This window comes from Eulemur rufifrons, chromosome 2 (assembly GCF_041146395.1).
Source record: "Eulemur rufifrons isolate Redbay chromosome 2, OSU_ERuf_1, whole genome shotgun sequence".
NCBI lineage: Eukaryota > Metazoa > Chordata > Mammalia > Primates > Lemuridae > Eulemur > Eulemur rufifrons.
This window is the reverse complement of record NC_090984.1, coordinates 31,900,526-31,924,942: the sequence shown is the minus strand read 5'-3', so window position 1 is coordinate 31,924,942 and position 24,417 is coordinate 31,900,526. Positions and strand designations below refer to the sequence as shown.

The 24,417-nt window shown below is 46.9% G+C and overlaps 1 protein-coding gene across 2 annotated transcripts in view; it reads right to left on the bottom strand.

Moving 5' to 3' along the window:
* The window catches only part of CA12 (carbonic anhydrase 12), a 51,116-nt gene extending 43,622 nt beyond the window's left edge, over positions 1-7,494 (bottom strand). For both annotated transcript variants that reach the window (XM_069459149.1, XM_069459158.1), the window contains exons 1-2: positions 7,410-7,494; positions 2,287-2,307 (exon numbers count right to left, since the gene is read on the bottom strand). In XM_069459149.1, coding sequence (XP_069315250.1) covers positions 2,287-2,307; positions 7,410-7,494 — 106 coding nt within the window. The remainder of the gene's footprint in view (positions 1-2,286; positions 2,308-7,409) is intronic.
* Positions 7,495-24,417: the final 16,923 nt, after the last annotated feature.

Here is a 24,417-nt window from a genome sequence, read left to right as displayed (position 1 = left end):
TGCTTCCTCAGCAAAGAGCTGCTCTGAAGGTGCAGGGAGGAGGGACAGAGGGCCCGCCAGAGCCAGTGGTCAGGAAGAAATGCTTCTTGACCGGGCAGTACAGCTGCACACGGAAGCCCTCCCTCGGGGAACACCATCTCATGGCCAAGTGGCAGTTAAGATTATCCTCCCACACCTTGACGCGACGTCTTTCTGTTCCCTGTAACCATCTCATTCTGCCCAGGGCAGGCTGTAACAGAGGCAGAGAGCCCTGCAGAGACTTGATTTGTGCTCCCACTACCCCTGACAGGCCAGCAGAAGAGGTGGGCCAAGTTTCCTCGGACTCTGGGGCCAGGCAGGTCTCGGGAACCATGTGGTCAGTGGTCCTCTGACAGAGTGTGCATAAGAATCGCTTGGGAAGTACGTTAAAAATACAGGATTTTCAGGCCTCCTCCTTCCCCCAGGTGTAGGCTGAGGCCCAGAAATCTGTACTTTTGGAAAGCATTCCAGGTGATTCTGATGTGGGTGACCCCAAGCCATAGTTTGAGGAACACTGATCTAGACAACCCCTCCCCCAGGCTGCAGATGGGGAAAGGGAGACCCACAGGTCTCGAATGGCTTACTGGGGGTCAGTCAGAATGAGGCCCAGGACCCAAGTGCCAGCTTCTGTCCATGCCTCCCCTCCCACGCAAGGAGCCTGCCCACAGGCCGCAGCCCAGACTGTGGATTCTTCCTTCGTTGGGTCTCTTGCCCTGGCCTCCCTCCCACTGCCATCACCGTGAACTGGACGTGAAGTCACAGAACGGGGCTTCCACAAAAGCCAGCACCTTCCTGCCTCCTCCCATCCCCTGCCACCGTGTGGCTCTTCCTGTAGCAAAGATTTACTTCCCTCCCTTACCCGAGAGCCCATGACTCCCTGTAAACACTTCTCCACATGCTGCCCTCAAATACCACCTGGTTCTTTCCGGCCTCCACGCATGTGATGCCATCATCACCTTGGCCAGCAGCAGCTCCTGCCTCCTCTCTGAGTCTTCCCCATCTCCCAAGGCCCAGGTGAATGCCCTCCTCCTCCAGGAGGCCTTCTCTGACCATCCAGCCCTGGCGCTCTCATCCTCCTGTGAGCAAGCAGAGCACTGAGCCATTTGTTTATTATCGGTGGTTATTCCCTGTTCCGCTTGGAATTGCAGGCCTTAAGTAATTCCCAGCTGCAGACCACACCTGCCCTTCTAATTACCCTCCTGCTTTGCTTTGTGCCGTGCACGTAAATCCATTAGCAATAATGGAGCCATGCAGTGCCAGAGCCGAGGGGACCTTGGCCTGTAGGTAGCTGGTTGGTCAGTTCAGTGACTTTTCTATGTCTCCATGTCCAGTGAACATCCAAAGGCTAACCTTTGCAAGTCAAGGTCACATCTGTCTCTGGGCTGTGCTTCCACTGCAGTAAGCACCTTCCCTGCCTGTCACACCACACATCCCATGGCTTTACTTTGGCCACACCCCTGCTTGCTTCAAACGCCTCCTGTGCCAGTAACGTCAATTCCACTCTCCTGCTTGCAGGAACAATCTATCTTGTGCATCTTCTGTGACTGTGCCCCCATCAAGACATTATTAACATTCCTATTCTTGCCAGAGGACCCAGGCACCTGGCTTTCCATTCCCATTCCGGCCAATGACCAGATTTCCAACTCACTGCAACTGAGCCCATTTTGAGCTGCTTTTCTTGCAGGTCACCAGGGGTGACTAACATGCTCTTGACACAGTTCCACAGAAACTCGTGCATCAGGCACACTTGATGCTCTCCATTTAGGACAAGCAGCCCTCTTTCACTGAGGATTGAACACCACCTCTTCCCCACTTGTTACAAACATGGCAACAGGAAGTTAATTCTAGACACACACTGACAGCTTAAGTTCTGGGGCCTGAGCTAAACTTTCAGAAAGGAGCCCTTTATTCTTTGTTCATTGTAGGACACATGTCTTGAGAGGGAGAAAGGCTCTCCCCTACCAGGGCCCTTGCAGCCTGGAGGTACCTGGAGCTTTGGTAGAAATCCTTGCAGGAATCTGGAAGCCTCATGACTTCCAGATTCCAAGTGCACGGGGCAGGCTCACTTGCTTGGAGAGAGCACTATGCAACCCTAGTCGAACTGTCGTTTCGAGATGCCTTTGTACTCTTTGCCCAGCAGTACCAGAACTTCTCTTCTGACCCCCAAAATAACCTCCACAGAGCATGAAGTTTTTGGATTTCTCATTAAATACAACCATCTTCTTTAAAAAAAAAAAAAAAAAAAAGTATTTAAAAATCTCTACTTACCAAAATAGGTCCACTTGGATCCTGCAAAGAACAAAACACAGTAAATAAGTACAACTGGACTGAATGAGTTAGGGAAAACATTACCGATTTTATTTTGAAATGGGTGAGACTGAAAAGGTGGTGGATGCATAGAAATTAAAACTTTTTCTGAGTCTGTGTCAGAACAACAGCTTCTCAGAGCGCCTGGGCTCCAACAGTGGCCCAAGCAGCGAGCGCGCTCAGCAGCCGGGGATCTGGAAGGCGGCTTCGTGAGCAGATGCCTCCCGGACACCTTGGAGAAGTCGAACTTTATTATCTGAATAGGTCGTAATTCCATGTGGTTCAAAAACCAAAAGCCGTCAAAGGGCAAGTTCAGCAAAAGCTCTTCCGCCCCCTGCCATCTCCCTGCTTCCGTTGCACAGCTAGTTTAGCAGTGGCCTGGGAGCCCATTCGTGGTATGGCCACACACCTGTGTTCGTATCGCCTCCCCTTTTCCCCACACAAACATTGGTGTACTGGAAACAATCCTGCGTTTTCCCACTTGGCGACATAGCCTGGAGAACAGTTCACCTCGGTACACAAAGAGGAGAAAGCAAACCTCAATAAGGAAAAAGCTTTCCCTTGAGGAAGCTGCCACCCTCATCTGAGTTAGGATTCCAGGGGTGGTGGGAAAGTGTAGTAGAAATTCCGCCAGGAATATAATGAAAGTCACCTACCACTTCCCACTCCACAGCCTTCCCGCATAAAGGTCCTTCCTCCCTACATCAAAAGGGTCTTTTGCAAAAGTCATTGCAGAGCCGTGCTGTTGGGACCATGCCCGCCCACCTTCCTCTTCACCTCTGCATGGTGACTGAGGGCCTGAGTGGAGATACCTCCCCTGTGTCTTGGGGGACACATCCAATGAGGGGCCTGTGCAACTGAATCCCTCCTTCCCAGCCTCTCCCGGTGCCTCCGTGGTTGTCGGTCCACGAGGTCCACGGTACAGCTAGAAAAGGGAGATTCTCCCTTCCCCTTTGTCTCTTACGAATCGGTTTGCAGTAAAACTTAACTGACAAGCAATCTGGTCACCTAGCACAACTGGGTATTTCCTACTCAAGCCAATGGTGAATGTAAAAACTAAATATGGACTTTGCTTTTTTGTTGTTGTTAAGCTGGTTTAATCTCATGTTTTTCGTTGTTCTGTTTCATCTCTTTGCCTCGGTGTTTTTAATTAATTTGGGTTTTATGTTCAAATGTAATTGGTAATTTTTATCAAAGTATTACTTGCACATGGTTTAAAGAGTCAGATGTTTCTATAAGGCTTTAGACACAAATATCAGCCCCCTGGCACTCCCTAACCACTTACTGCTCCTTAGGGCAACCCTCTTGAGTCTTTTTAAGTGATTCTTTTGGTATTATCTCTGTATCGATATAAAACACGTGTGCTTTTCCTTCTTGACTTTTTAGGTTGAGGCATTATCTGTTGACATCCCACTCTGGAAGAGAAGGATTTGGGTCTCTCACCCACCCACAGCCCATGTCCTTTTATAGGTGAGGAAATGAAAGTGAAGGTGAAGTGACCTGTACAATATCATGTGCCTGCTAAGAAGAGCCTCTCCACGTTTATGACTAATTTACCATTGTTTCCACAAACTTAGGGAAGCTTTGAGTCTCGTTCTCAATATTTGGAGCAGTGGGGTGGGGGAATCCAGATGCCCTAGAGTATCTGATGAGTACTGGACCTTCTCCCCATAAAAATGTCCACAAGCTTAGACACACAGAGTGTCATGTACAATTAATTTCAGAAGGTCCAGAGACTCCCCTGAAATCTGCTATGGGCCCTACAGGAATTAATAGTCCCCAAGATTAACCTCCCTTTGAATTAGCAATTGGATGAAGACATTCAGAGCCCTGGGGAAGCCAAACTTGTATAAGTGACCCCAAGCGTCCTAATAGCCCCTTTACTGAAACAATGGTGAAAAGAAATAAAGTATCGCCTTAGAACCAAGCTATAGAAGATATCAAACTTCTTTTCTGGACATTTCCTTTCAGTGTTTTGTGTGAGGGATTCACTATTAAAACACAATGATGGATTTCAGAGACAAGAAGCCAGATTATTGCCACTTAGCAGGGCAGAGCACTTGGAGGCCCAGGGTATAAAATTCCACAAGTAAAGGGAGAGTTCATCCTCACTTTTCCCCTGGGGAGGTACAGGCCGCTCCCGTGATCCTGGAGGCCACAGAAATGCATCTGCTGTGTGTGAGCATTACTGCCCTGGCCAGGGGTTTTCACTGCACCCGCTCCCACTCGAATCCTAGCCTCACTGCCTTACACCCTCTGCTGTCCTCTCCTTGCTAAGCTAGGTTTCCCCCACTACCTCTCTCATCCTCAGATGAGGCTCTGGCATCCTACACTGGAAAGTTCAAAGGCAAATGTTATGGAGTGGACATCTGGGACTGTCAGCCCTCAGGTGGTGACACAGGACTGGGGGCTGGTTGAAAAGCAGCAGCATCCAAAGCAACATGTCCTGCCCTCCTCTCTCTGAGCCAGCCGGCTCGGTGCTCCAGACTCGGTGCCTTGGGTATGAGTGGAAGTGGCTGGAGGGGCTCAGGGAGCTGGAGGGCTGGGGAGAAGCAGCATTGCAAAGTGAAGATGAGGATGGTGAGTCAAGGGAGTTCGTTGGAGCAAAGATCATGACCCACGATGGGGCACTGTCAGCTCAGATCTGACCTCGGGAAGACTCTCTAAAGAGTGTGTCTGTGTGTATGTGTGCGCATGCTCACACAAGTGTTTGCTTTATTCAGGAATGGCGCCTCCTGGTTCCCCGCCTCTAGCTGTGAGAGCAGAAGTCTTAACAGGATTAAATTGACCCCATAGGCAGGCCAGGCCCGGCCTCAGTGGCTTCCTGAGGGAGCAGGCCCTTACTAGAGGGGAATAGTTCTCTTCCCAAATAAGGTCATTTGTTCCAACTGGGAGACTTGGGATACTCAGCCTGACACCTGTTAGAACCTGCAGACCCAGCTGGCACTGGGCAGGGAGGGAATGCCCTGAGGAAACGGTATTTACAACGATCCAGGTCGGAGGTTCCTGGCCCTGCCTGCTTCCTGTCCTGGGTGCTAGAACCTTCCCTGAGTGACCATCATCTGGGCAGCCCGAGACCGCCCAGCTCTCCACACCAGGTTCAGGCAGAGCAGGCTCCATAGAACTCACTGCAATACCCCCAACAGCCATGGCAACCAAGAGTTCCAAGGTTTTTTCTCCAGAAGACACTTGACCTCACCTCATCATGCTTCCTCCCTCCCCAGCCCCAGACATGTTTCTTGAACATCCTCCAGTGCCAACTTCTAGAGATTTAAATGCTCCAGGCAGAGGACAGACCACACTTTGACCTCATTATCCAGCTTAACCCCTCTCTACCCCCAACCTTGAGTTAATACTGGCATTCTACGCCTCAGTGATTTTTGCTTTGACCTTGTCCCCTGAGGCAGTTAAAATGCCAGAAAACCTATATAAGAAATAACAGAATAAAAACCATGTTCTTAGAATCTAGGGGTAGGCAGGCTGGCTACGCAGGGCTGGAAGAAAGCAGAGTTTTTACTGTAAGCTTCCCCCACCCCAACTTGGAGAATTGGGAGCAGAGATAAGAAGGAGGGGAAGGGAGAGGGAGGGGGAGGGCCAGGAGGGCAGGGAGGACAGAGGAGGAGGAGGGAAGCAGGGAGGAGGGGAGCTGTCCCAGAGTGAAGGGAGGACCCAGCTTTAAGAAAGAGGGCCAACGAATGGCTATTTATCTCTTTTGCCTTGGAGTGCTTGGGACCGAAGAGATTTCTAGTGAAAATTCCATCTCAGTGCAACTTTCTTGAGAGGGGAATACATGTCAGAGTTTGCAGTTTAAGAATTTCCACTTTTATGTGACTGTTCTCCTACCTACCTTCTGTTTCCACCCCCCACCAGCTGGGGGAGATAATATCAAGCACATCGTGCCAGCCATTAGAGTGGGATTTAATTAAGAGCACTCCACAGCACCTGGCAGCCTGGCTCCCTGCCCTTCCCCAGGGGCAGGATGACCTCCAGGAGAGGAGGCAGCTCAGAGCTGTTATGCTGCTGAGTGGGAGCCATTTCCCACCAGCACTGCTAGCCAGGGAGAATCAATTTTCAGCCATTATAATCACTTTTGGTCTTTCTATAAATGTTTCAACCCAACCTGAGTCCAGGAACTGTAGCACCCACAAATGCCTCTACAACCTGGGGCAAACTCTGCCAAGGGCAGCAGCTTCAGTCAGTTACTCAGGCAGTTTTCACAGCAGTCAACACCTCCTACTCCCCCAGAAAAGTGCTCACCCAGCTGTTGGAGAGGCAGGCAATAGCTTGGCACCCTTATCTCATTCCAAAAGATAAAGTGACCAGACTTGGCTGTTCATGGTGACTCAATGGCCTGACCCCAGCCCACAGTTCAGGTCCCCACCACCACCTCGTCCTCCTGCCACCCCACTCAGCACCCTCAGCCTCCAGCCCTTCGGGGTTAAGTGTCCTAATTACAATCAGAAATAAGGCACACGTGTGCGTGTGCGTGTGTACGTGCACACCCGTACGTGCAGCATAGTGGAGACTCCCAGAGAAAAACAATGATTAAGGATGAGGTGCATCATTCCTTTGACTTGGAGGTAAAACTTAATGGTAAATAATGTCTCCTTGGAAGAACAGCACCTAACACTGCCTGTGGGTTCTGCACGGGGCGGCAGCAAACCCTTCCCTGTGCTTACACCACTCAGAACGCCACAGCCACTTCTCTGCGATCTGCACCTGGATCGGGGGCGCAATATTTTAAATCTTGGTTTCCTTTCTCCACGCTGGTTAGCAAGTTCCCAAGCCACCTCTCCAGAGCTCGGGGTGCTCAGAGAACACGCATTTTAACACCATATCTGAGCTAAGCCCCATTAGAAAGAAAAGACAACACTGCAGCAGGTCGTGCATTCCAAATGAAAATGAAGCATCCTTTCTTTAAGAAAACCTAAAAAACAAAAACCCATGCTCTTTGGCACTACGCCTTCCCTGCTCACTCTGGTAATGTTTTTACTTTATCATCAAAGCGCCTCGCAGGAATCCCTTCTGTCCAGGTGCGCCGGAGCGCTCGGGACTGTTAAGAAAGAAGCAGGCAGAAACTTTACCGTTCAGCGGGGCTGGGCTGGAAGGCTGCTCCTTTAAGATCAGCAGCAGGAGCACGGTCGCCGCGTGCAGGCTGCCCCGGGGCATCTCGGCGTCCGTGGGCTCCTCCCTGCCTGTCGCTGTCCCGCCGCGCACTGGCACCGCGTGCACTCAGCCCAGGTGCCCGGGGAGCAAGTCGGCTCTTCGGACTCCAGGCTCCCCCCGGGCTGCTTTTATGGAGCGACTCAGCCCCAAACACGTGATGTCATCATGCAGGGGGAAGAACGCCCTGCCTACCGGAGGGCTGGAGCCCCGGTTCCAAGGTGAGTTGCAGCCCTGACTTCAGCCGTGCTCCGTGGGCCCCGGCGCTCCTCAGGGCCGGGGCTGACCCGGGAACCCACTTCTCTGTGGGAGCTGCCGGCAGGCGTGGGGGACATCCGCCTGCCTCGGCCCCATTCCAAGGGTGTGTCTGGAGATCCCTTCAGTGGCCATGGCCTTGGTCCTTCCCTGACCCTACTCAGAATCCCCCAAGTACAATGCCATACAGGCAAAAGCCTCCTTCAGGGACCCAGTTCTGTGCCTGCCCCAACTAGGCATGGGTTAGGGGCTGCATTCAAATTCAGAATTTCTGGGAATTATACAGTGCATCTTGATTAGGTTCTTCGGAGTTTGGACACAAAGAAATTAATTGAGAATAGGAAAACAGCACAGTGGGGTGCATGTGAACAGCGTATTAGGGTTTCCCCTAGTAACGGTAAGTAGACAAGGATCATGCTAGCTCGTAACGTCAATCCATCCGCACTAGGAAGCTGGGGGAGTGGATCCCTCCTCTGGGGTGGTAGCGGAAGAAAGAGACTTAGGTTATGTACTGAGTACTAATATGTAGCAGGGACTTTTTCAAGGCTCAGAACACAATACCCAGAGTATGGCACCTGGGCATGCTGAGTACTTTGAACTGGTGGACATTGGAAAGGCCTCAGAACAACAGTCTATGGCCTTCCCCCGTCCTCCTATCTCCTGCTCCCACTCCTCCTCCCCCTAAGACAGTCGAAGAAACCAGAATTCCTCTTCCTGAAGGCGGGTCTTAGAAACTAGAACAGTTCTTCACCAAAGAAAGCCATAAAACCTAGAAAGGTCACTCTCTCCCTTGGCCCTTGAAGACCCTCTCTCCAGAGGGGTCCTGCCTCGTATCTGGGCAGAAGGACTGCTACACAGAGATGCCAAGAGGAATCTGAGCAGACCTTCCTGGGCCTCCCGTCCCTCCATCTATTACCATTGGATCCCACCCTTTTGTCCAATCGCATTTCTGCATGGCTGTCCAATCTTCATGAACCTAAACACAAAAATAGACAGTATTCCCTGGGTCTTTGGGTCTTCGTTTCTGAAGTTCCTGTGTCACATAAAACTTTAGGTAAATTCATCATGTTTTTCTCATGTTAACCTGTCTTTTGTTATTTGAGTGTCAGCTGTGACCCTTATGATGGGTGGGGAAAGGGATGCCACCCTTCCACCGCCCTGCACGCCATAGTAGGCATTGTGCATCTTGGTCTCAATCAGTGTCTGGGCTCTGTTTCCGGTGCATATTATCATCACCTGTTGCTCATTTCTGTCCCCTTTTCTCACATATCTGAATTCTTTGAAATATGTGCACACATACACCTAGTTATATACATGTGGTTCTGACCTCCTTTATTTTGAGCTCGTATGCAGTTCTTATGTCAAAGGTCGTATTAACCTGCTGCCCTCAATACTCCCTAAATCCTCTTGCTGTTGCTGCCACGTGCTATTCCCACCACTGAGGTCATTTGTACTTCTGGCTTCCTCAGGCTCTCTGAGTGTCTCTGCACTGCTCCAGGGGCTGGGCTTAGTTTCCTTCCCCTCTGTGACTCTACCCCCTGCTGCCTACACACAGTGCTCAGACCACGTGGGCTGCTGAAGGGGGCCTACCCCAGCCCTGCTACATGGCTCCTGAGTTTGTGACCTGGCCCATCATGCCCTCTTCTCTTGGCCACGGAAGCCAGACCAGCCCTCATTGATCTCGCATATGTGCTGACCCTCCACCTAAGCAGACTCTCAGGCCGGCCTTAGTGACCAATGAAGCCACTTGTCCTCAGTGGTTTTGGAGGGTTTGGAGGGATAGAGCAGCTTCTCTGCTGAGAGCCAACAGGAAGCAGGTGCCCCCATGTTTCAAGGAGTGTTACTGTTCTGTCCCTACCGGCGCAGCTATTGTGTGGGTTAATAAAAGACTTTGAAGTCTTGTTAAGGAAGTTATTATAAAGGCAATCTTGTTACAAGCACTTCCAGACCACAGTAGGCTTAAGAATGACCTTTTCTGCCAGATGAAGAGCCTCGAGTGGGCTCTGGAGTGGTGAAGGAGTGTTCCTCTTGTTCTGACTTGTCATCAAGGGCAGTCTGTTTAGAAGATGAAATGGACTAGAGGAACACAAGAGCTTGGGGACAAACCACTGCAGGTTCAAAGAAGCAGATACTGAGCCGATGGTGGTGAAATTACTTCCCCACATCTCACAGCTAGTTAAAGGGAGACTGGACCATGCACACACATTTGGTTACCCCCACTCCAGGTGTTTTCCCACTATGTCTGTCTAAACATTAAGTTCAATTCCTTCTTGAAAGTGTTCTCTCTGGATCCCTAGAGATGGGAAGGCTAAAAGGGGGAAGAGGGCTGGACTTAATAGACCAGTAAGGCTAGAATGTGAACTGGTTTCATAGAAGGAAAGAAGAGGACTGAGATGTTTACTGCATGTCTGTATCAGAAACCTGATTAATTAGTAAAGAATGGATAGCAATTAAAAGAAAATTGAGAATATAAACTGAGAACCAATTGCCTTAAGTGCTTGAGTGAATTTATTATTATTATCATTGTTAGGGGATCAGAGTGGATAAAAACCAGCAGAATTGGGTGGAATGACCAAAAGTATTCAAGCTGAATGTCAAGGGTCCCCAACAAACAACACAGACCTAACCAGCTTAAGCTCCCAACTCTGGAAATCCTCTCCTTGCTGCTGCCTGGGGCTCGTGTGGATCAACATGTAAGGGCTTGCTTTGCCATCCTCCGCCAGGGCTATCGTTAGCCAATACATAACCCATTGCTCAATGAGTTAGGGTGGAAAGTGGGCCTTCTGCACTCAAAATGTGGCAACTGGCCACCAAATGACACACCCAGACAGAGGCTCCAGGGAAAGGGCCCCTCTAGAATGTTACCATCTGAATAGACGTGAGGGTGAGGCTGCTGAGTCAAAGGGCAGGAAAGAACTGGGATTTGGTATCAGGAAGTCTGAGCTGAAGTGCCTGCCCTGCCACTTACTCACCGGATGACCTTGGCAATGGCACGAGCTTCCCTCCTCTGTAAGGAGACAGTGGTGATCCCAGCCCCTGGATCACAACAGAAGTGATATATGGCTGGAAGGAGATAAGGCAAGTGGAAACTCTTTTTGTTCATTCGTTCATTCATTCATTTTCTGTATGCCAGGCACTGTGCTAGGCTCTTAGAGAGTGTACAAATATAAAGCAAATAATCTCATGAATAACTATATAATTACAATTATAGTAAGTGCAAAGGAAGGTTGATGTATAACCAGAAGGGGCCCATTCTTGACCTGGGGCAGCGAGGGAAGACATCAGTGAGTAGGACATTCTATGACTTTATAAAACCTTTGAAATGTACAGCTCATACCAGGCTCTTCTTTCCTATACCTGGTGCCATTTGGTGGTATTTGTCCTGACATAGCTAATCCTTAGACTTCAGGCATAAAGGTTAAGTAAGGTATAGAGAATTTTATTTTTTAAGGTAAGAATTAACTCTTCAAATATGTCACTCAGTTGGAAATGCCCCTTTCTTTCTATGGAGCTAAAGAAAGGACTGCTGGGAGAAAACTAACACTTATTGAGCACCTGCTGTTTGCCTGGCACTGTGCTTTGCACTTGATTCTCATGACAACCTGTAAGGATAGTGTTAAGTTTGCCATTTTACGGATGAGGAATCTGAGGCTTGGAGAAGTTAAATCTTTTCCTAGCACAAGTTCATGAGGAGCCTAGACAATTCTCTGTCTCCAAGGCCCAGGCAGGCTCTTTCCACGGCTGTTCTACACATGTTTCAGATGGGGATGTTTTATTACTGGAACCCTGTGAGATGTGGATTTTCCAGTTTTCTAGATGCTGTGATCCTTTATTTGTTGATCAGAGGCACACCGTGTCAATTCTGGCAATCAGATAATGCTCAGCAGCGGACATGGCTGTGTTCTCCTCTCCAAGTCCCACGGGGTTACTGAGGGACCCTGCACTCTGATCAATGCAGAGAGCATCTGCCACAAGGAGACCTCCGAGCTTTGATTCAACACAGTTCTCGAGCAAAGGAGGAGAATGTGAGGCCTACCACCTAGGTCCTTGTTATTAATGAGTTCTGCTTTGACCAAGGAAAGGGGAGAAGGGAGGGCAGGGGAGGAAGGAAGGAAAAGGCCAAGCCGTATCCTTTGACTAGGCAGTAGCTGAGGCAACCTCTAGGCTAAGACATGCATGGGCCAGTGGATCTGGGTACAAATGTCCAGTCTTTGAAAATATAGTCAGTTTTGTAATTTGATTCATATCTACTTCTTCCCCTTCACAGCGATGGCATGGAGTCATAACCTCTGCGTGAACCCTAGCCACCCTACTTAGTTTCAGGCAAGATCAGTTAGAGGACAGTGTGGCCCGGAGGAAAGAATGCCAGACTCCCAGCTCTGCCAGGAACCAGCCCTGAGACCTCACTTAGCAAACCTCTTGCCCTGTGCACACCCCCGTTTTCTGATCTGGAAGTCGGAATAAGAATGTCCGACCCCACACAGGGCTGTGTGCGGGATGAGGCCACATGTGTGAAAGTGCTTTGGGGGGAAAAAAAAGCCCAGCACTTGACCTACATAAGATGTCACCCATAAGAGTGGGCTTGAAACAAAAGAAAGGAAGGGTGTTTGATCTCAGCCTTGGTTTACTAATCTGAGAAAAACCGGCTGGCTGCGGTGGCTAATGCTTATAATCCTAGCACTCTGGGAGGCCAAGGCAGGAGGATCGCTTGAGCCCAGGAGTTTGAGGTTGCTGTGAACTAAGCTGACACCATGGCACTCTAGCCTGGGCAACAGAGTGAGACTCTGTCTCAGGAAAAAAAAAAAAAAAAACACAGAAGGTGAAGTAAACGTTGGTGCGATGGTTTTACCTCTTTCCTCTTTCCAGGTAAATTATTAGGAACACCATGGGTACCTGACACCGGGACACTTAGGAGATATAATTAGACTGTAGTAGCTTAAGGTTTCTCACAGCCATCTCTCTTTTCACACTGCTGGTTGGATCTACTCACCTCTGACCTCAAAGGTTTGGTCCATATCCTGTTCTTGTTCTCAGTCTGAAGCACTGTCCTCTCTCACCCCTGTCTTTGCACTCACAGGGCACCTTCCAACAAGCTCACAAGTGCCAACACCAAGTGAGTAGTCCTGATACCAAACCTGACAACTTCTGCCCAGTCAGGTAGGCAGAATGCTATAGGGGAAAGAGTTTTGGCATTGGGTGAACCTGGGTTTTGAAACTCAACTCCACCACTCATTGCCCTGTGTGACTTTGGGCAAATCACTTAACCTCTCTGAGACTCAGTTTCCTCCTGGTTAAAGGGATGAGGGCCATAGAGTAAGTCTACCCTGAAAGGGAGGTAAGCAGAAAGAAATCTAATAAACTGGGCATGTGAAGATCTTAGCACGGTGGCACATAATGAGCTCTGTGTAAACAGTAGTCTTCTGTGAAGGGTCCTGACTAGCTGGGAGTGCTATTTTCCCCCCAAAGTTCCAACCCTGGTTTGGAAACCCCACCAACCTCCATGAACCGTCAGGAAGAAAGAGTGTAGATTTCCAGATATCACTTTCCCCCATAATTCCATACATTGGTCTCTCAAAGAATGTAACTTTGGTCACAACAAACCTAGTCTTACTACTGAAGTAAGATGATGCCTTCTAAATAAGTAGGCTTAGAACCACTTTGCCACAGGAAATGCCTGGTCCGCGGAATTTTGGAGGTAGGGGATATTCCTGAGCTCAGAGATACCACATACTATTAGAATAGGCTGGTAATTTCCTCTTGCTTGGACGCTTTAGTTCTCTACAATTTCAGGAATTTATGAGCTGACCCCTCATTTTAGGTGTTTTCAAAGAAAACTGGCAAGCAAGCCCCAGTGGCTTGCCTTTCCCCTTGCATTCGTCTCCACTGGGTACGGGGTGCTAGGAGCACGCAGCGTGATCTTCCACTTCTCTCCCAGCTAGAGTTTGTCGGGCTCTGGTGCCTGACAAAGAGCTCAGTGCTCTGGGAACCGGGTGCAGCTGACACTGCTGGCTTTGTGGTGTGGACAGATGAAGGCCAGCGAGCTTCCTGACAGGCCAATTGAGTTGAGTTGCCTCTCTGGCCAGAGGCCAGCCCTGGCAGGGAACCAACTTCCTTGCAAACCCTTAGAAAGGGTCCAGGTGTATCCAGTGGCCAGCAGCACAGGTAGGCAGCTGAGGCGACTCAGCCAGCCAACTGGAGGTGCTTCCCCAAGGACATGCCGCATGACAAGCCCACTGAGACGAGTAAAGAAATCTAAGCTATGGAGTCACTTCTTTATGCCCACCTGACTTGAAATAAGGTTTGGGGCTCACTTTGCAGTGATTACAACTGGAATATTTATGCATACATCTCAGTTTTTTAACACAGACATGTAAAACTTGTTTTTGGTATTGCATATCTCTGTTTACTATCTAGGATTTTGTAGGTGGTAGAAATGATGGCAAGATACACTCAGAGTTCTTAAAGAGTGTTCAAAGAATCAGAAAATTCAAACCACCCCAGAGACTTGGGCTCTCTTCCAATTCTGTTTTCTCGGGGGGCAATGGGGCAAGGGAAATACCATTTTATGGTATTTGTGGTCACTCCATTTTTATGACAGGGACTGTGCCACTTAATCCCAGTGAAAATTTGTAAAATTCTTTTGAAATGTTTCAGGAAGGACATCGTAGTCCATAATGACAAAGTTTATCGATGCTTGTAACTATGGAATTGTTTGTTTTCTGTGGAGCCATAAGACCTGTCTGTGATAAGGAAGCTTCCTGAGTTCATTTTGCCTCTGAGAGAAAAAAACAAGTTAACACAGGCCCAGTTTATAGGAAAGAAATCAATTCAGAGAGAGCCAATGAGAGAAATCCCATCATAACAGTCTTACATACCTAGCTGTCAGCAGAAGGGAATGCTGAGAACAGGGGAAGAGGGCGGAGAAGAGTTATGGAAGGAGCAGTACTACCTTGTAGCCATCGTCTAGAAAAAATGGGAGGTGCGGAGAAATGAGAGATGAGTTCGTGGCCTCCACCAGGGGAGGAGCAACATGGTGATTTTGTGCAGATTCAATGCCCAGAGTCTGATGCTGGGCAGAGCTTGCCTGGCCAACACTGGAAACAGAACTTTAAACATTGAACTGGGATAGGGAAATAGCACAGCCAAATGATTCTTATAAACAAAGTTATTTAGAGGACAATTTTAAAAGAAAAAAAAAGTTCCAATAATCCATCCTACATGGCAATAAGTCTTCATTCTTGCATGTTCCATTCTTCTTATCTATGTCAACAAAAAAAAATTTTGCCTGGTCACTATGGAGGAAATATACTATGTTGTGTTTACTATTTTTTAAAAAACTAACACTGGATTATAAATATTTTTCCACATTTCTACATAGTCTTAATTATTTTAACATTGACAAAATCTTAAGACAAGTTTCAAGAAGTCATGAAGCCTGGAAGACTAGTGATTTAAAATAGGGAGTCAAGTTTCTTGAGTGACTCCCCCAGGAAGGTCAGGGAACTTCTAGAAGAGCAGCAAAGATGCATATTTATCTGAAGGATCCAGATTCATAAGATGGCAGGTAGACTGTTGTTAAGCCAGTGGTTGGATGGCTTGATCGGGACAAGAAGAGGAAGCGAGTGCACCTGTCGTGCTGGCCACGTGGGGACGTATGCCCTCTAGCATGGGTGCAAGCCCACAGCCAAGGGCAGAGGCAGCCATGGTGCCTGTCACCGACTCTTCATTCTAAGTCCACATGCTGAACGGTGTTTCATCAGTAGTCTCTCTAAAGAAGCTTCTGGACCTCAGAACTCCTAACAGAGCTCAAGAGCCGTGACCAAGACCAAGGACACTCCATTGAGGAAAAAGGTTGGGGGAGTCGTCAGACGTGGACATTTAATTCCTGTCTCACTTCCAGGCAGCTGCCAACCACCCCCCTCCCACTCACTCCCGGCTCTCCCTTCACTCTCTTCTTCTCTATTGCATTGACTCCTCTCCCTGTAACATTTTTCATCCTTCATTCTGAAGAATCAATGGGCCATGGTCTTCCAGTTCCACATGGTAAGTGCTGTCCTGGGGGATCGAAGGTAGAGGTCAGAGGAGGAATGGACTCAGACCTCATGGAGGGGGATTGGCAAGAGCATTAGGATGTTAACAAGGAAGATAGTGTCCCAAGAAATAAGGTGACATTTTCACTTGTTCCACTTCTGTACTGTTTGGATTTTTTAAGTGGCAAATATGTTGCACACTAAAACAACTACACAAATGAAAATTTTTAGAAAGTGAAAGAGGCGAATGTTTTCGAAGAGAAAGAAAAGCAGCTGTCGCTAGTGCCAACAGAAGCAGCAGAAAGCTCACACAGCACACGTGCAAAGACAAGATCTTGGACAACAGGTTCTGCAGACCTCAGGGCAAACAGAAACTAGAGGAAGCTGGGGAAAAAAAGACTGAGTGGGGAGAAACGGTGACTGAATGAATGAGAAGAGTCATTTAAAGACATTAGCAGAGAGAACGAGCGCAGAGGAGCTCCTGAGGTTTGGAAAACAAGGCAAATAAGGGCAGTCAGGAGAAAGGCCGTTTCTGAAGCCAGGAGGAAACTTTCTGACAGAGGGCAGCTGGCAAGTAAGAGGAACAAGGGCAGAGGGGGCAGAGTGGTTAGATGACATCGAAGAGAAAATGGTTTGGATTTTTGAAAACTCTTTATTATGGGAAACTTCCAAAAGAGAATACAGTTATAATGAACCCCTACATACCCATCACCCCTTTCCCAAATTATTTTGTGACAAATTCAAGACACCACATTATTTCGGTGGCTCTCAAACTGTAGTGAGCATCAGAATCCCCTGGAGGGCTTGTTAAAACACAGATTGCTGGGCCCAGCCCCAGAGTCTCTGATTCAGCTGGTCTGGAGTGCAGCTAAGAATTTGCATTTCTTTTTTTTTTTTTTTTTTTTTTGAGACAGAGTGTCGCTTTGTTGCCCAGGCTAGAGTGAGTGCCGTGGCGTCAGCCTAGCTCACAGCAACCTCAAACGCCTGGGCTTAAGCAATCCTCCTGCCTCAGCCTCCCAAGTAGCTGGGACTACAGGCATGCGCCACCATGCCCGGCTAATTTTTTTTTCTATATATATTTTAGTTGGCCAGATAATTTCTTTCTATTTTTAGTAGAGACGAGGTCTCGCTCATTGCTCAGGCTGGTCTCGAACTCCTGACCTTGAGCGATCCACCCGCCTCGGCTTCCCAGAGTGCTAGGATTACAGGCGTGAGCCACCGCGCCCGGCCAAGAATTTGCATTTCTAGCAAGTTCCCATGTGATGCTGACGCTGCTGATCTGGGGGCCACACTTTGAGAACCACTGTAGTATTTCATCTGCACATATTTCTCTTGTAAAAGGACTACCCCATTTAAACATAATCACAATGTGACCGCCACACGCAAAAATCAATAATAATGCCTTAATGTCATGTTTTTCCCAGTCGTCCTCTAAGTAGTTTTGTTAACCGTTTGTTTGAACTGGGATCCAGGCAAGGTCCATGCATTGCAATTGGTTAATATGTCTCTTTAGGTTCTTTTCACCGATAGATAGAGTTTGAATTAGCAGCATGAGAAATAGTTCGAGCAGTAGTTTAGAGAGGTGTGCAGATGCATATCATGGAAAGAGCACAGACATTGGGTTGGGACGCCAGCCTTACCATGTGCTAGCTGAGAGAGTTATCTGGTGGTAAGTCTATTCATGGAATACTTTGACAAGTATATGAAAATTAGGCCTATGCAATAGGAACTAACTTATCAGGGCGAAGGGATCAAGCTCCGTGACCTTGGGCAAGTACTTTTCTAAGCTTCAGTTTCCTAATTAATAAAAACAAAAATAATAATAGTACCTATTTTATAGGGTTGTGAATGAGCTAATGAGTGTACACATCTTAAGCACGGTATCTAACATGTGTAATAAGCACTGAACTTTTTTATTCTTATGAAAATGGTAATATTACCAAGAGCACAATGAATGTCACTTCTCTCCTCCTGAGTAGGAATATCTCCTTAGAATCTTGATTTTCAAAATGATGGATTGAGGAGATCCCAAGCTATGAATGTGAATTTATGTGTTTCTGGTCTTACTTATTTCTCAGTTCAGATAATGGCACCATCCTCCTCCGACTTCACCAAGTTGGAAACTTTGGGGCCAACCTGGACTCCACTCCACATTCAGTGTATCATCCATCATAAATGTTTCCAACTTGAGGGAACTTCGGGGATCCGTCCCCAAACAGAATGAAAGAACAACCGTGCCTAGCACTTGGTAGGGCCTTAATCAGCATTGATCCTTTGTATTTCCATGGCCTCTGCTCTACTGCTGACCACCAACATCTCTCCCCTGCTCTGCCCACCGCCTCTTCCCTGGGCTCTCCCACCCTAGCCCCTCATTCTTTATCCGCCCTGCCAGAGTGGCACACTTTCTGCCCATTTCTCCCTCCTCTCTCCCTCCCTCTCCCTCCTGTTCTGACTTCAAGGGCAGTGAGTGCAGTTGTGGCTCACTCATCCTCCATCTGCATAAGGACTTACTCTTGTCTCCTTTTATTTTTCCCCTCCCTCCCATAGGCCGTCACTCTAATGTTTTTGATATTATGTTCTTGGATATGTAGGTGAACTTACAAAATCCTTTATTTTGTGTGGTTTGCGTTTTTAAACACACATTTGGATAAGTAAACCTCATCTACTCATTCATTCCCCTAGCAAATGCCCCCACTCCCTGCTACCAGCACTAAAGTGAGATGAATATCTTCGTTCCTGATCCTTCAGGACCTGAGCAAGAGTTTCTCTGAAGCACGTGCCCAGGAGTAGAATTGCTGAGTCACAACATCATGCATATTTACTGTCAGAGAGTACTGCTAGGTTGTGCCCGAGATCTGCAGAACTCTCCCTACAACCACTTCGTCCAAACCCCCTGCACTAAGAGACGTGGCCAAACTCTAGCATGGCTTCCAGCATCTTAAAGCCATGTCCCTAGGATGACCCCATCCCCCCCCTTAAAATGCCTGCCTGAAAGCTCAATGCTGCTGGATTGCGATCCCAAGCTATGAATGTGACCCCCTCTTAGAGCAGTTACTTTAGAGAGTTTGCAATTATAAATCTTGTCTTCGACCTTTGATATGTAAATCTACCACCCAAAAGAGTTTCCTCAAGGCCCTGAGAGCCCTTTCCTTGAAATGCAAATTTTCGGGGAGCTATCTCTCCCTTCCTAGTCCTTCTGGGAGGAAAAGGGACTGCCTTGGGTACCTGCTTTAGGGGAAGTGTGTTTCTTCTCCAGATAAGCGCCAGTTAACAAATCCAGGTGGCCTAGTCACAGGGCCCAACCCCCTGTAATGCCCCGCAGTGCCTTTCCCTTAGGCTTTAAATAATCTCCAGCCTTTTGTTTCTGGTATTGAGTTCAGTTCCCACTGTACTCTTTTCCCTGTTGCAGTCGTCTCTGAATAAAACCTGCCCTGGCCGCCTCTGCTTAGTGTCTGGCTTTGTTTATCTGTGACAAGTCCTAGAATAGCTCTGCCTTTTTGTTTCCCTACAACCTTGCCAAACTTTGATATTATCCAATCTCCTAATTTTGCCAATCTCATGGGTCAAAAGAGATATTTTGCTATTGTTTTAATTTTCATTTATCTAATTACTAGTGAGATTGAGCAAAACTTAGTGGATTTTCTTTGGTGAGTCACATACCTGTAAGGCTGGTGGCAGGCACCCCTCCCTTCCCTAATGAAAAAAGAATCCCCTCCTATCCCTCAATACCCGCCCCAAAGCTGAAACAAAGAAATTCCTCACTCTTCCCACCGACATCTCCTGGCCGAAGAAGCTCCCATCCCCCAGCCCTAAGAACCTATATAAACCCACTCAGACTTCTGGGCGGGGCGGCTTCTCTGGGTCCCGTGGGTCCCATGAGGCTCGCCCGGGTCCCTCTCTCAGGGACTCATTACCCCCACCCGGGAGCGCCCCAATAAAGCCTCTTTACTTATCCCTTTCAACTCTGCTCGTCTTTCTTTCTCTGGCACTGGCTACTTCAAAGAAACCTTACAATACCCTTGCCCATTTTCCTGTTGTAGTCTCTTGTCTTTTTCTGATTGCTTTGTAGAATTTTCTTATATATTCTAGGGAATAAGCCCTTGCTGGTTTTGGAAGTCTCAAATACTTTTTCTCAGTCTATCACCTACCAGTTCATTTTTTTTTTTTTTTTTTTTTTTTTTGAGACAGAGTCTCACTCTGTTGCCCAGGCTAGAGTGAGTGCCGTGGCGTCAGCCTAGCTCACAGCAACCTCAAACTCCTGAGCTCAAGCGATCCTCCTGTCTCAGCCTCCCGAGTAGCTGGAACTACAGGCATGCGCCACCATGCCCGGCTAATTTTTTCTATATATATTTTTAGCTGTCCATATAATTTCTTTCTATTTTTAGTAGAGGTGGGGTCTCGCTCTTGCTCAGGCTGGTCTCGAACTCCTGAGCTCAAACGATCCGCCCACCTCGGCCTCCCAGAGTGCTAGGATTACAGGTGTGAGCCACCGCGCCCGGCCCTACCAGTTCATTTTGATAACAGTATCCATCATTATCATTAATGTTGACATAGTCAAATCCATCCATTTGGGGGAGAATATAGTTGTACTTTTTAGATCTTGTTTTTTTTGTTTTTTTTTTTTAAATTCTTCCTCACTTTTAAGGTCATAAATATTCTGATATGTCTGTAGGGGTGTGTTTCACATTTATATCTTTAATTCATATGACATTCACCTTTGTTTATGATTTGGGGAGCCAACTTAATCTTCCTCTGCATAGTGAGCCAGTCTTCCCTACATTGTCTACTGAGCAACCCGTCCTTCCCCCAGTGACTTGTTTTCCATACATCAGATGCACACACCCAAATACATAAACTCGCTCATATGCATCGCTGAGCACTCTCTCTCCCTTGCTCTGTGTACTTCTGCAGTGTTTTATTATATAGCGAGCATTGCAGTATATTGGGAGCAAGTCATTCCTCTTTGCTCTGTTTTCAAAATTGACTCAACTGGTTGTGGACTTTGGCTTTTTCCTTCCATATAAATTTTGACTGTGCTTTTTCGTTCTCTCAAAAACTTCTGCTGGGTGTATATTGAAAGTGCCTTGAATTTTTAGATTAATTTTGCGAGAATCGGTATCTTTACATGTTAAGATGTCTTGTCTACCAACATGGCATATATCTTTGCTTCTTCAGATCTTATGCTAGATCCTGTAATAGTTTGACATTTTTCTCCAAAAATTTATTTTGAATTCTTTGTTAAATTGATTTTTAGGTACTTTGTAGTTTTGTTGTTTTTGTGAAAGTTACCATATTTTCTATTAGGTTTTCTGGTTGAATATTGCCAATGTATAAGAAAACTACAGGTCTTGTAAGCAGATCTTGTTCTCAACATCCTTGCTGAACATGAATATTAGTTTTAAAAGTTTTTCTATTAAATCTGTGAGATTTTCTATGTAGATAATCTGATCACCTATAAATAATGATAATTTTTCTACTTCCTTTTAAATCTGTATACCTATTACTTCTTTTTCTTATCATATTGGCCAGGACCAATACTCTACCAGAACTATGTTGAATAGTGGCAGTTCTTAGAAGGAAGGTGGCTCTATGTGCACCCGTCATTTTCTTCCTATCCCCAGGGATTAAGCCTACCCTGGTGTAACCACAAGCGAGTTCCATCTGCCGCTGATGCAGGACTGACGATTCTGTTCTGTCTTGCAGTGGGGTTGGGGTAGACCATAATCTGCCCATGGGGGTGGGGAGGGCGGGGGGAAGAGCCCAAGATAAAAGCTTCCCCACCTGTGGCGCTTTTCCTCATCCCTGTGGTCTGCAGTCATGTAAACACACCCTGGGACCCAACCCTGGGACCCAACCATTTGCTGTCCCTCTAGAGGCACTCCTAGCACTGGGTTGAGAGAGAGAGCCTGTACCTTCTGTTGGGTTGTCATTTTGTCAGAATCCAGAAGCCAGAATGACATCTCTAAAATAGCTACGATCATGAGAATGTTGTAATCAAAGGCTGTAGAAGTTCCACATGTCAGTTCTTTAATACAGCCTTCAAAGTTCTGACAAGCTGGCCTCACCTTCTCTTCTCCTTCCCACATTATGCCCACACTCAAACTACCCTGGGTGATCTTTTCCTGAGCACGCCGTGCACTTTAAACCTCTGCTGACCATACAGTTTCCTCTCCATGGAATTCTCTCTCCCCTTCTTTACATTGAGAAATCCTACTCATTCTTCAAAGCTCAGAACAAAAGTTGTCATCTTTATGAAGTCTTCTCGAGCTCATTCCATTGGTGTAAATAATTCCTTCCCCAGTGCTCCCCAGCACACTTATCTGTCAGATTTGCCTTATAGTTTGTTGCCGGGAGAGCCAACGACCATGTTTTATCCATATCTCTATCTCTAGTTCCATTTTTAACACATAGTAGATACTCAATAAATGTTTATTCATCAAATTAAATGATAGAGATCACAAATTGTAGGAAAAAGAAGTCACTAGTAAGGGTGAAGTAATACTTTTGGCTAATCTTGGTTCCAGTCGGATTGAGTGTAAATTTGCAGAGGTGGTGTTATCTTCAGTAATACTCAGCAACAGGCAAATAGGAAGGATTAGGCATGTGGTGGCTCACCCCTGTAATCCTAGCACTCTGGGAGGCTGAGGCAGGAGGATCGCATGAGACCAGGAGTTTGAGACCAGCCTGAGCAAGAGTGAGACCCCGTCTCTACAAAAAATAGAAAAATGAGCATACCTGTAGTCACAGCTGCTCGGGAGGCTAAGACAGGAGGATCGCCTGAGCCCAGGAGTTTGAGGTTGCAGTGAGCTATGATGACACCACTGAATTCCAGCCTGGGTAACAGAGCGAGACCCTATCTCAAAAAAGAAAAAAAAAAAAAAAGTAGAAATGAGAACAAATGCTGTAAACTCCTAGTCATTCTCTTTATCTATCTGATTAGGTCCTTCCAGCATTATAGTAACAGATGTTCAACCTGTGCAGTGTTTATTTGAAATAAAATGTGTCTGCAAAGTCTAACATATAGGGGCAATCATGGAAGTTAGCATGTGGCTAGACATTCCTGGGTGTCTGCTCCTGAATAATTCTGCTAGTTATACCCTTAGTGGGTGTCCTTACACACAGCCCATAAAATGTACCTATTTGCAGGTGAAAATTATGAAAACAAATGGGAATTTATTTTGAAATTCTTACCTTTGCTTTTGACAGGAATTTCCACAAAGTGGGATTACTGATAGCCCTGTGGGTAGATTAGCCATGTTGTGGAGGAGACATGAAAAAAACTGAAGTAGGATGAATAATATTTATATTTACTTTGAATGTTATACAGCAATTTCTTCCATGTATTTATTCTTTTTGTGTCCCTGGGCTGTAGGTCAACAAGGTATTATCATTTTGGTGAAAACGGAGATAAGGAGAAATTCAATTAATTCTCTTCAGTAGGGTTTTGCAGCACTGGCCCTCAATTTCTTCTGTCTGTACCTCTCCGTATCCACATGCTTGGGTAACACCTTCCATACTGACTCCAGGCTTGGCCGTGTATCTTCCTTCGGCCAATGGGGCAAGAGCAAATGTGACACGAGAAAAGATTCTAAAGTGCTTGCATATTGGAGCTTGAGCTATCTTGCTGCTCCTTCGTACCCTGAGACCACCGTGCTGAGAACAGCAAATGAAGCCTGGGTTAGCCTGCTGGAGGATGAGCGATCACATGGAGCAGAGACAAGCCATCCACCAACCAGCCTGTCGATCTCCAGGTATATGAGGGAGGCCAGCCAGCCCCAGCTGAGCCACCTGCAGACCTCAGAGATCTGCCACAGCTACCTAGATGAGAAGAACTGCCCAAATGACTCACAAAATGATAAAAAATAATAAATGTTATTATTTCAAACTACTAAGCTTTGGGGTAGTTTGTTATACCCCAAAACCTAACTGGTGCTCTACAGGTCCTGGTCCCCAGGCTTATGTTCAATTTGTCCAATTGCTGCTACTCCTTTTTTTTTTTTTTTTTTTCCCAGATACAGGGTCTTGTTCTGTCACCTGGGTTGGAATACAGTGCTGCAATCATAGCTCACTGAAGCCTTGAACTTCTGGGCTCAAGCGATCCTTCTGCTTCAGCCTCCTGAGAAGATGGGACTACGGTATGTCGCCACCACGCCCAGTTAACTTTTTTTTATTTTTGGTAAGACATGGTCTTGCTGTGTTACCCAGTCTGGTCTGGAACTCCTGGCCTCGAGCAATCCTTTCACTTCGTCTCTCAAAGTGCTGGGATCACAGGTGTAGAACCATCTTGCAGAACTTGCTACCCCTTTTCTATTCAAAGGTCAGGTATAGATATGCAAAACTTAAGGATATTATTTTGAGTTCTAGATATGATTGAGCCTCTTCTTGGATTTTTCAAGGGCAAAAGCCATGACTTGATTTTTCCAGCTGGTGTAGTACATTGCGTTATTCATAAAATATGCTTAGGGAAGGGTAGTACTTTTCTGAAAAGGAATTAAACTTTAGTTGTCCTTACAAGGATGGCAGGAACAGCTCCCTATTGTGTGTATAACTCTCAAAATTTATATAGGGCATAGATATTTCTAGTTACAAATAAGGTTTTAGACTAACGAACTTTCCTAAGAGGTAGAACAGAGAGGTTGGAAAA